The 11,498-nt window shown below is 31.3% G+C and overlaps 1 protein-coding gene across 3 annotated transcripts in view; it reads right to left on the reverse strand.

The window, feature by feature from the left end:
- Nucleotides 1–3,894: 3,894 nt before the first annotated feature.
- Nucleotides 3,895–11,498, reverse strand: part of LOC117171279 (facilitated trehalose transporter Tret1-like) — a 20,776-nt gene continuing 13,172 nt past the window's right edge. For 2 of the 3 annotated variants that reach the window (XM_033358421.1, XM_033358422.1), the window contains exons 2-3: nucleotides 7,784–7,861; nucleotides 3,895–6,774 (exon numbers count right to left, since the gene is read on the reverse strand). In XM_033358421.1, coding sequence (XP_033214312.1) covers nucleotides 5,405–6,774; nucleotides 7,784–7,835 — 1,422 coding nt within the window. In that variant the 5' untranslated portion in view covers nucleotides 7,836–7,861 and the 3' untranslated portion in view covers nucleotides 3,895–5,404. Of the gene's footprint in view, nucleotides 6,775–7,783; nucleotides 7,862–8,524; nucleotides 8,584–11,498 lie in introns of those variants that run through there. The other variant, XM_033358420.1, reaches the window with a different exon arrangement.

The raw sequence follows: 11,498 nt of genomic DNA on the forward strand, positions 1-11,498 counted from the left end.
TCATTCTCCATTTTAAGACCAATGGTGGAAGATTTTATGACAATTTTTTTAATTTGGCAGGATAATAAATAAAAAAGGTAAAAAAAAATTGCGAAAAATTCGAATCATTTTAATAAATGTTTAGATGTTCTGAAAAAATAAAAAAAAATAATCTAAAATTTGAAAAAGTGTGAAACGACATGTAAATGTTTCAAGACTTTGAAATAAAATTTTTAATAATTTCAAGAAGTTTTAAACTATTTAAAATGAAAATAATTTGACTTTTGATTAAAAAAGTGTTCAGTTAAAAAAAAATGTAATCGGTCAATTTTTTATGTTTCTAGCTTACAATTGCTTAAAATGATATAATTTTGAAAAAAAAAAAATAATTTACTGATTGAGACTGCAATTAAGAGCATTGAAAATGATAACGTGGATTTATATTTTTAGAAAAGAATCTAAATTTATAAAAGCTTACAATTTGTAATTTGACAGTGTAGCTGCATTTAATTTAAAATCGGTTAGTTGGTAAGTGTTATTAGCTTCCATTTTATACGTGTAAATTATTGAACATTTGAATACAACATTTTTAAATTAAAATACTTTTAAACTTCAGTTTAAAAAGTTTTAACCTTAATAATTTCATTTTGAGTGCTATAATTTGCAGCTTAGTTATTATGACTTCAAATGGAAAAAATGTTGGTATTAGAGTTTGATATATTTAATTTCCTTGACCGTGAAAAATGTTTGCGAACCGGAAAAAAAACCGGGAAATGACCGGCAATTTTTTTCTTTGATTAAAACGTCTACCCTGATCATTTAAGTTTTAGCATGTTAAGTGAAGTAGTTTTTTTTTACAGAAAAATGTTAAAATCGTTAAAAAATGGTAGGTTGTCCCGAGTGAGGAAAATATTCGGCGGGCAACAGTGCGCTGGTGTTGGGGGATTACCTGTCGTCGTCACGGGGGTCCAAAAGAGCCAGATCGTGCGTAAGATATCGTTCTGAAGCAGGTATGTGGACAAGTTGTAGACTGCCCACTTGAGCAGGTGCCAAATACTTATTTTTTGAAAAAAAATTTTTTTGAACCTATTCTTATATTTAACTTCATCGCAGTTTGGAATCATGGTCGCTTTTTAGATAAAAAATATTATAAGTAGGAAAATATTATTAGAGGACATTATTTTTTCTATTTTCAAAACGAATTCAATATCAAATATTGACAGAGGAGTATCACAGCTGCCATAATTTTCATTTTTGGTGGGAAAAAATTTAACGGAATTTGTTTATTGAGGTGTTTCATAAGATGACAAATTTTAAGTCTTATGAATATTCACCCTCTAGACAAAAAATCTGTATAAACTTTCCTGTTTGGAAAAACTTCGCTCTTTTAGCTATTTCTGAGGACAATGCAGAAAAATGGATGCTAAGTAATGAAGAACGTCATGGAAAGAGAGAGTTATGGAGAGAAGAAAGGTTGTCTCATAAAAAGGGGCTCTCAATTTTAAATATATTTCACGAGACATAAATATTAATAACCGTGAAAAAACAGAAGGTCAATAAGAAAAAACAAACATACGTGATATAAATAAAAAAATGAAGAATAAGTCAGCGACAGTAAAAAATCCCAACATAACGCATGAAAAAACATGATTTAAAAAATGATGATTCACAAAAACAATGTATTTTATAAACAAATATATGTAAAAACAAGGATAGGAAGGTACATAAATAAGGGGGAAAATCCGACATCGACATGCCTGATTTATTCTTTGTTTTTTAATGTATACCACGTATGTTTGTCTTTTCGTATTGACCTTCTATGTATGTTTTTACAGATACAATAAGAGTTGGTTTTTCTTTGCTGAAACGGGTAAAAATGATCGGAAATTTTCTTTTGACTTTCATTTCCATGACTGGCTTCACTGCTAAGTACAAAAAAGGTCAAGACTAAACGCATGTATAACAAAAAATTTGTTTGAAGATTCTACATGGAATTCTGAACAAAAAATTTGAAATCAGTGTTACATCTATTAAAATTTCTTTCAAGTATTTCTCTAACCTTTTCATTAAAAACTAGAAAAATTAGAGACTTTGTTATGATAAAGAAATTTTTGCGGTGGGATTTTACATAATATTCAAAAACGAGCGAATAATTTCATATATCAGATAGGGAACTAGAGCTTTTAAAGTGCAATTGCGTCGCACAATCATCAAGTTATACTCATCGCTCAGTCGACTAAATTAATTCTTTATCGAATAAAGCATCTAATCTCTAGTCTATTAATATTGTAAAAAAATCTAGAAGATAAGTGGCCGAACGTTTTATCGCAATTGTTACACTGAATGTAATTATAGAAACGCTCAAGACCTATCAGTGGAAAAACGGAATTGTCTATTCAGTCTTAATTAAAAGACATCAATGTAAATTCTACTTTAACTTCCGAAAATTCTACAAAATTAATACCTAACTTTTAAAATGTAGAAAATAAATAGACTTTGAATATAATTTGAATGTTTTATAAATTCTTAGGGGGGACATTTTTCTGTATATATAATTTCTGACTATAGATAATTATAATTTGTCATTTGATGATACGTTTTCGTTTCTATCAAAGAAATCTACATTAAGATCTGTAAAAAGTCTTATCGCAGAAATATTGTGCAAATATTATTTATAAGCATGGAAGCTTCGTGCTACAAAAATAATGACGATTGCGAACTCGTACATAGGCGACGTCGCGTAAATTCCACGAAGACGCATTGTGACAAACACATATTACAAGATAAAAAAAAGAAAACCGAACATAGAACATAAAGTCGTGTTTAAAGGTGTTAATGAATGAGATATTAATGTTTATGTTTATATATTGTAATAACATTTATGTAAAGCGGTTATTATCATGGAAAATATACACACTAGTTGTCCACCTTTCAGCTTTTTTTATAAACTCAAAAGTCTCTTAAAAGAATAGTTTTTATGAAAGAATTTATTTATAAGGGTGTTGCTTGCCTTAACTTTATGCATGTTTGTTTGAATTTTATTTTTTTAATTTTAAGTTCGTTCTTTAAGACGCTGTTTTCATTTTAATTAGGAATACTTGTGGCAAAGAGGATGGTAGGGAAACGGATATTGGATGGAAACAAAGCAACTTCAGTTCCTGATGCTTGTAATAGAAAAAGTTTGTCTCCGACTAACCCACGCCCCTTTTATTTACAAGCAAAAGCAGAGATCTCATGAAAATGACGTCTTTACAGATTTTCTGCGAATGGGTCACCATTGGTTTTTATCAGGAGGCCTGAGATAGTGGTTTTTTTCTTTTGGGGGAGAAAGGGCATCGATATGGGGAATTTGATTTCTCCCGAGGAATCCCTCTTCAATGAGGCTGATGTTAAGGATGTTTAATATTTAAAATATTTATTTTTTATAAAATTAATTTATTTGTTTTTTCCAGGCGTATTTTCTGGTAGGTTTCAATACAACCAATGGGGAATGTAAATATAAATTTGGGGCAGTAGAAATCTCAAGTAAGGCCTTTTTAACGTAGACAAAAGAAAGCCTGAAGCAAGGTTTTTTTTAGAACTCAAGTCCAGTTTAACCATACAAAGTAGGATATTAAAACAATGTTTATTTTACTATTAAGAATATCAGCCATTGTTGTCAATTAATTGTTCATATGGGCAGAAATTATTAGCCATTATTCCTCTAGCCTTTTGTATAATTCTTTCTTAAATTAAACCTGTAGGATTTTCTATAATGATTCTTATTCCGACTAGAAATATACTCGTAGACGTTTAGAGGAAGTTTCAAATGATTAAAAAAAATTGTTCTCTTTGCAAGTATTCTTTATTAATTAATATTCTTATAAATATTTTCAATGTGAATTTCGTTTGAAAGGGTGTCTATACGTATTTCAAAATTTTCTGCAAACTAATCAAAAATATTTCTAATAATTATGAGTAAATCAGTCGTTTGTTTACATCCTTAAAATATACATGATGTTTTATACATTATTTTGCGTAGTGAAATCTCTAACCAATACAATATTCGAATAAGTATGTCTATCTCGTCTAATAATAATATTTGTCACAGAAATAAATTTGTTCAATTTTAATTTAAAACTGTAAATGAGTATAATTTATCCGATGTTAAATATTCCTCTTTTTAGTTTTTAAACTGCAAATTATAATTATAACTTTGCTTATTCGAATAGCTAAGTTTTTATTTCGAATATTTCACTAACAAAAAAGTACTTCATGAGTAATATAAATATCAGTCTCAATGGTTTTTTCATCCTGGCTGAAAGGAAATACAAGATAGTTACGTGATTTTTCTTGAAAACTAATTTAAACTTGATTTGTATCACCTTTAAAAGCAAGTGAAATATTCTATTTTTAATAGAAAGTCTGATTTTAAAATATTGGAATTTGGCCAGTCAAAGACTAAAGTTCCTAATTTCATTATATGATTAAAAACTCAAATAACAAATCAACTTTCCAGTTAGTTTAGATTGTATTATTGATAATTCAATCTGGGTTAAAAATCTGCCTTCAATTGAAAACTACTGGACAATTCTGTCGTTACGCAGTCAGGTCTTGAAATTTAAATCAATTTCCGCATGGCGAGATGAGAACATGCGCACTGCAATGTTTCTGGCCAAGTTACTCAAGGTACGCAATATCTTGACCGAACTTATTTTTCATTTCTATTTATGTCAAATTACTTATAACACATTTCATTTCAATAAAAATAAAAACTCTTATCTGTAGAATGTCAATGGTTAAAACTTATATCCATGGAGCTCATATAATTCTTATATTTAGCGGATAGTGTATATAATTTTCCAGCCTTGACTATCGGCTTTCTCTTCATAATGAGAAATTAATTTCTTATAATGTTTTGCTTCATATTTTCTCTAATATACCTGATTCTTATTGAGTCATTCTCTTTTTTTGCTTTAAATAAATAATTAAAATCTCAAAACTGCCTATTCAATTTGAAATCAAATATTTGTAGCCTGCAGTCCATTTTAATTAAACGCACTGTGTGCGAAACGTACTCCATAATCTTGGAAATAAGAATGGATTTAAATACTTTAGATTATATTTTTAGTTTTGTTAGATTTTTCAATAATTTTATCCATGTTTAATAAAGTTTCGGATTTTTTAAATTTGATTGTCCAGAGTTAAAAATTGTCAACGTTTTGATAACATTTATAAACTTGGCAGTAGTCAAAAGAAAAAGATTGTGGAAAAATGGTGAAATCCCTAGACAAGAATAATTTCAGGGGCTTGTAAATTTACTGAACTGAAAAAATTATGTCGATAATTTGATTGGTTTTTAATTTCAAAGCAAACACCTCATAATCCTCATAATTCCCAAAAGCCAGGGTCTTCATTCAGATTGAACCAAATTCCTCCGACACTTTTAAGCTATAGTACTCACATTTACTCTCTCTTCACACTTCTTTCTTCTTCCTCTCCCACAGTTGAGCTCCTCTTGAATTTCCATCAAAGATTTTCCCTTTGTTTCCGGCACAAGAAAAGCAATAAATGCTAAACCAAAAAAGCAGGTAGAAGCAAACCAGGCAAAGGAAGCGTAAATTCCACAAGTGTCAGTCACCACTTGATGAAGTTTGGAAACCACGAAAGCCAGGAGTGATCCCCAAAGGTTGGCCAAAGAGACAGCAAATCCTTTTACACTGGTTGGAAATAATTCGCCAAGCATCATATAAGGCAGAGGATTCAATCCAAGGGCTATGATTAGTTCATAAAAGATAACAAAAGCTACTAGGATTGAACCTAAACCAGTCATATCCACCTTCATCTGGAATTTCAAAAAAAAGAAGATAGCACTTAGGGCAAGGGACATTCCTCCCAGAAAAGTAGTCGTCATCAACAAAGGTTTTCTTCCAATTCTGTCGACTAACGCAGCTGCTGCCAGGCCAGCAATCAACTGCAGTAAACTCAGAAGAATTACAGCATATGCTGCAGGCAACTCGGATCCACTTTGATCAAAAATTTCCTGAGTGTAAGACTCGATAGCAGCTATACCACTGAATTGAAGGATTAATTGTAGTCCAAAAGAAACCAGAACAGCCTTTCTGTTTCCCGAGGTGTCGAAAAGATCCCAGAAATGTCCTTTGTTCATTATATCCTTAATAACGGCTTTCTGCACTTGATCAGCTTCTTCTTTAAGGTCTTCTTCATTTTGATATCTCCTTAGCCAAGAGAGGCTCTTCTCAGCTTGTAATCGTTTATTTTTTATTAGAAGGTAGTAAGGTGATTCTGGCATCCAGCTGAAGGTGAGGAAGAACATTATTGGGATAATAATGGATGCGTAGGCGAGCACATTGTAAGAAACAAATGGTCCTATTGCATGCCCGTACAGTTCACCGAAGGTCACCTGGAGTTTGATAAAGGATCCTAGAGAGCCTCGAATGTTTTTATCTGCAATCTCACCAATATACATTGGGCAGACAACATAGACAATACCTTGGCCGATTCCACTGATGAATCTGGCGGTGTAGAGGACGTACGGGTGCCAAGCTACTAGGATAAGAATCCATCCTAGGAAGAGTGGAACTCCGGCTAGTAATAAACTGTCTTTTCTGCCAATCCAGTCGACTGTCAGACCTGCAAGGATATTGCCTGGGATTGATCCTAGGAGGTAGAATGATGCTATCCAGGATGATTCGTCAGATGTAATTGGAAGATGAGATTCTGGGCTTTTTAGGTTTGGCAGAGTTGGTGATGTCCAGCCTATGTGGGATCCTGATATGGCCAATGAAAGGGTTGCTGAAAGAGAGGAGGAATTAATTGATTAGTATTGATGAGGTTCGAGAGAAAAGTTTCGTAAATCTATTGACAACTAGGTCCATTTAATTTGAGAATAATGGGGATGGTTATTATAGTAATTCCGAGAAAAAGGCTTATCAAACCGGCCAAAATATTTTATTAAAATATCATTTAATTTTCTTACAATTGGTGTGCATTTTTAACAGAATTAGCTTCTACCTGAGGATTAAAATTCTCTATACTAAACTCTCCTTAAGTATAATATTAACAATTTTTAGCGCGCATTATGAATAGTTTAAATAATTGTTTTCCAGCTTAATTCTAAAATACACTGAAAAAATCGTCATTGAAATAATAAACTATCTGTACGAATACAAACGGTAAAATATTTCCATTATTCAAGAAAATTTGGTCTTGTCTCTAGAAAACTTTCTTAAACAAGAAAACTAATTTAATTTAATCTAGTACATTCTCTTGAGACAAGAAATATTTTTTTATTGTTAGATTAAGAAAATATTATATCGTCCGTATTCTTAACGATATTTTCTTGATTCAGCATTAATTCTCTTTCCATGAAGCTATGCCGCCTGACCAGACAAAGAACTTATTAAATCTTCTTCTTCATTGTATTATACAAAATAATAATAAATCAACCATATTTCAGACATGTTGTTACAATTATTCAGTAATTTAACGTTTTTAATTTTTAGTTTAGGACAGATGCGTTACCAGATATTTTGGGTGCTTGTGAATTTATAATTCAAAAACTCTAAAGCTCTTATCAATTTATGATCCTTCAAGCCCCTAAAGAAATTGATGAAAATTAAATTTTTTAAATAATATTTTCGGTTGCATCATCTTGGAATAATTTATGCTACTGATTTCGCGAGAATTTCAAGCCTTGTCAAAAAGAATAAGCCCTCTCATAAAATATCAGTGGCTATAGCAAACGTTACGCTCTTATGACAATAAAGCTCGTTCATAAATATAATAATCTGCTCGTAAATACCTGTGATTGCAGCAAGATACTGTGGCCATACCTTCGGGCGTGTCTTATCCATATTTCGTAGTTCTTCAACTTTATGGACTGCAAGTAAAAAGAAGTGGATCATTAATATTGTTACATAAATAGAATATTCAAATAATTTAAATGCTATCAATTTTGTGATGGTTAAATAAATTGTACAACTTAGGAGAGCAGCAAATTGAAGCTGGAAATCAGACAAATTTTTTTTCAACGTCCTGATAAGACCACTTTTTGGAATGAAAAAGATTTGTACTCAGTGGAGTAAAGATTCATCACTTAATCGCAAATTTTTTCAAATACATTTTTCAGTAAAAGACCAAATGTATCTTTAGCTTAAAATTTTATAAAGAAAGAAATCATTTTAATTAGCGCTTTTTACATATATGCCTAATAAAAAGACACGCATGTTTATTCGAATCCAAACATAAGTTAAATGTGTATGAAAAATTTAATTTCTTTTGACTTGTGAAAGAATTATTAATATTAAAGAAATACTTAAATCAAGAAATGAATTAAAAAATATTAATAATAAACAGCATTTATGTGTACTAAAAAATCCAGCTATTTGTACAGAAATCTCAGTACACGAAGCCACAGTCTTAATACAAATTTAATATAACAAAGTAAGGGTGTAAATAATAGATGTAATTCCCAACATTTTTTAATTATGATAATTATTTACTCAGTGAGTATTTTTCAATCTTCAGAAAAGATTCAACTCACAGAAGAGATAGCGATGAAAACTATAGTTAGAACCGCCAGTCTTATAACAGAAATCAGATTTGACACTCAATACATGGCTACTAAAATGAAAGTGTATATCAGAACATGTACATTTTATACGATAGTCTATCAGTTTTGCTTATCAGTCAGAATCGGAATACTCCTTCCCTTCCAAACCTCCAACCATTCGTTAGATTGTTCGTAAGAAATTAGCGTTTTTTAAACAATAACTTTTTATTTTGATTATAATTCCTTCTATTTCGGTATTATGGGAATTTTTTCATTTCGATTATTACATGCAAAAAGAGATTATTAGGAGATTATTAGAAAAGGAATAACTTTTTATGATGATATTGCTCAGTCTCAATTCAGTATGGAGTTATAAATATAGGAACTGAGTTTGAGTTTCAAATTCTGTAGAATTTGGTCCATTACCTAATTTTTAATAGTTGATCAATTATTACTATCTGAATTATAATACTGTTAACTGAATTGTGCATAAAAGTTAACAAAATTTAATTATGAGGAATACAATGTTCAAACAATATTTTGAAAGCATAAATAAGTATTCGTTGCCAAAGTTCAAATAAGTTAAATAGAAATTCAATTTAAAATTAACTGCGCTTCTGACTATGTGTGGTTTATTTTACAACCAAGTAAATTGAACGAGAAAAGCTAAACATCCCGTCTAGAAATGCTTCGACTTGAGTTCGACTTGGTTATGCTTTGAGATTATCTCCAAGACATCGATATCAGGCTGCGTGTCAAAACTGAGTCGAGACATAAGCGTTTGTCTTACTTTTATGGTCACGGCAGGTAAGACGGCGTTTACTTGTCTTGAGTCGGCCCTTGTCCTGGCTGAAATGGTCGGCGTAAACTTGCCTCAAGACGAAACTTTTTCGACTCAGAAATGAGATTAAAATTGATGAACGAAAAATTTGTATTTATTAAATTAGTTATTTTTAATTAAAAAAGTCATAATCTGTGAATCTAAGCGAGTACAACCCTGAAAATTTTTCATCCAAAAAATTAAAACTGTAACTTTTTATAAGGATCTCCTAAGTAGTTAGAAATGTGTAAAAACAAACGAAATTTTCGTTATCCTCGTCAAATAAGTATAATGCAAATGGAAATCCGTAAATCAGTTGATTAAACATATATATTTTATAAAAATATACAAGATTGTTCAATCATTAACAAAGATTAGCTTATATGCCAATCAGAATGACTCTTTTTGTTAGAACAGGTATACACTCGGGGTTATAAGCCGCTCGTCTTGGAGTCATTAAAATTTGACCCAAGAGATAAATTTATGTCTTCAAGATATAGAAACTTGTCTCCAAGACATAAATTGAAGTCTGCACAGTAAAAAAAATTGAGCTGTGACAGGGATATTATTCCTTATTATAGCCAAATATTTAGCTGAAAACAAATGAAGGAATTTAGAAAGATCCCTGGATCAGCGAAAATGAATATCCTTGACCATTTTCCATATACCAGGGATATCGTATAGTCAAACACCTAATAAGTATAGCTATAATAGGGATATTAAGAATAGGTGTCTGAAGCAATTATCGGAAGAGCACCGGTGCATTATGGGAGCAGCGAAATAAAATGGCGACGGTCTAATCGGGAGCAGTGACAGTTGAGATTTAATTTAGACAATTAAACGTTTTTTACCACTTAAAATGTGCCCGAATGTTAATATTAAATGGAGTTTATGATGCAGTAATAATAATTTACATTTGTTTCGATTGTAGGCGATAACTATATTGAAATATCAAGAAACGCGAACAATAAACTTTCGAACTTAGCAATTTTGTCCAAATTCCTGATTTACGAGAACAATTTACATAAAGTAACTAAATGTGTAACTCTTCTAACTAAACATTTTACCTAATCCAAGTGTACACTTTCTTTGAGTTTAATATATTCTCGATTCACTCGTTCGCCTCAAGAATTTTTTTCCGTGTGGCTCCATCTCAAAACAACATTTTTTAGAGGGACACTTATTAACCAAATAAATAAATTCCTTTGTTTGCTTAGGTTGATGGATTAGCTCAATAACCATTTCGTGAAAAAAGATGGCGCTACATCGGCATGTTTGATGATATAATGGAAATGGCAAAGGACTTAGCACAGTTTAGCTTTCCTTGGTATTGTAAATGAAAATATTATATAAATCGTTAAGAAAATCATATGAAATTCGTATGAAATACATATTTTTATTTATTTAATAAAAAACACTCCTTTGACAAAAAAGAAACATTTATAATACTAGTATGTTTTAATTTATATACAAATATTTGCAATTGATAAATACTTTTAAAAATCAATTAATAACTATAGAATTATTTAAAAATGGAATGTTTTAATATACGCTCGAGTAAGAATGATTCGACTTTAGCATGTCTCAGTTTTGAGACGGAGCCAGACTTCAATCTATGTATTGGAGACTAGTTTCTATGTTCTTAAGACATCAATTTATATCTTGAATCGAATTTTTATGACCTCAACACAAGCGGCTTATAACTTTGAGTGTATACCTGTCCTAACAAAAAAGGTAATTCTGACTGTGATAAAAGTTAGTCTTTGTTAATGATTAAACAATCTTCTATATTTTTATACAATATATAATATCCTCTAGAATCAAACCGAAGGGCCTATAACAAAGCCACCGAACGCGTCCTCGGGTTGCGGATAGAGGGTCTCTGTACCAAGGGTTTCTGCTGAATATAGTTACAAAAATGAATGGGCAGTCGCGGACAATTGTCCAGGGGTGGTCCCGAAGGAATTAACCCCCAATCGGAGGTGTGAAAATCGTGCCGAAAGCTGAATGGCACCTGGGTGAGTTGTCTAGAACGGTGACTGTGATACCGGGCGACCTCTCAGAGTACGCAGCCTTATCCTTGCATGCGGGGCTCTACAAGGATGGACGAACCCCTTTCCCTAGCTTCTTGTGGGAACAACAATG

This window comes from Belonocnema kinseyi, chromosome 4, assembly GCF_010883055.1.
Source record: "Belonocnema kinseyi isolate 2016_QV_RU_SX_M_011 chromosome 4, B_treatae_v1, whole genome shotgun sequence".
NCBI classification, from domain to species: domain Eukaryota; kingdom Metazoa; phylum Arthropoda; class Insecta; order Hymenoptera; family Cynipidae; genus Belonocnema; species Belonocnema kinseyi.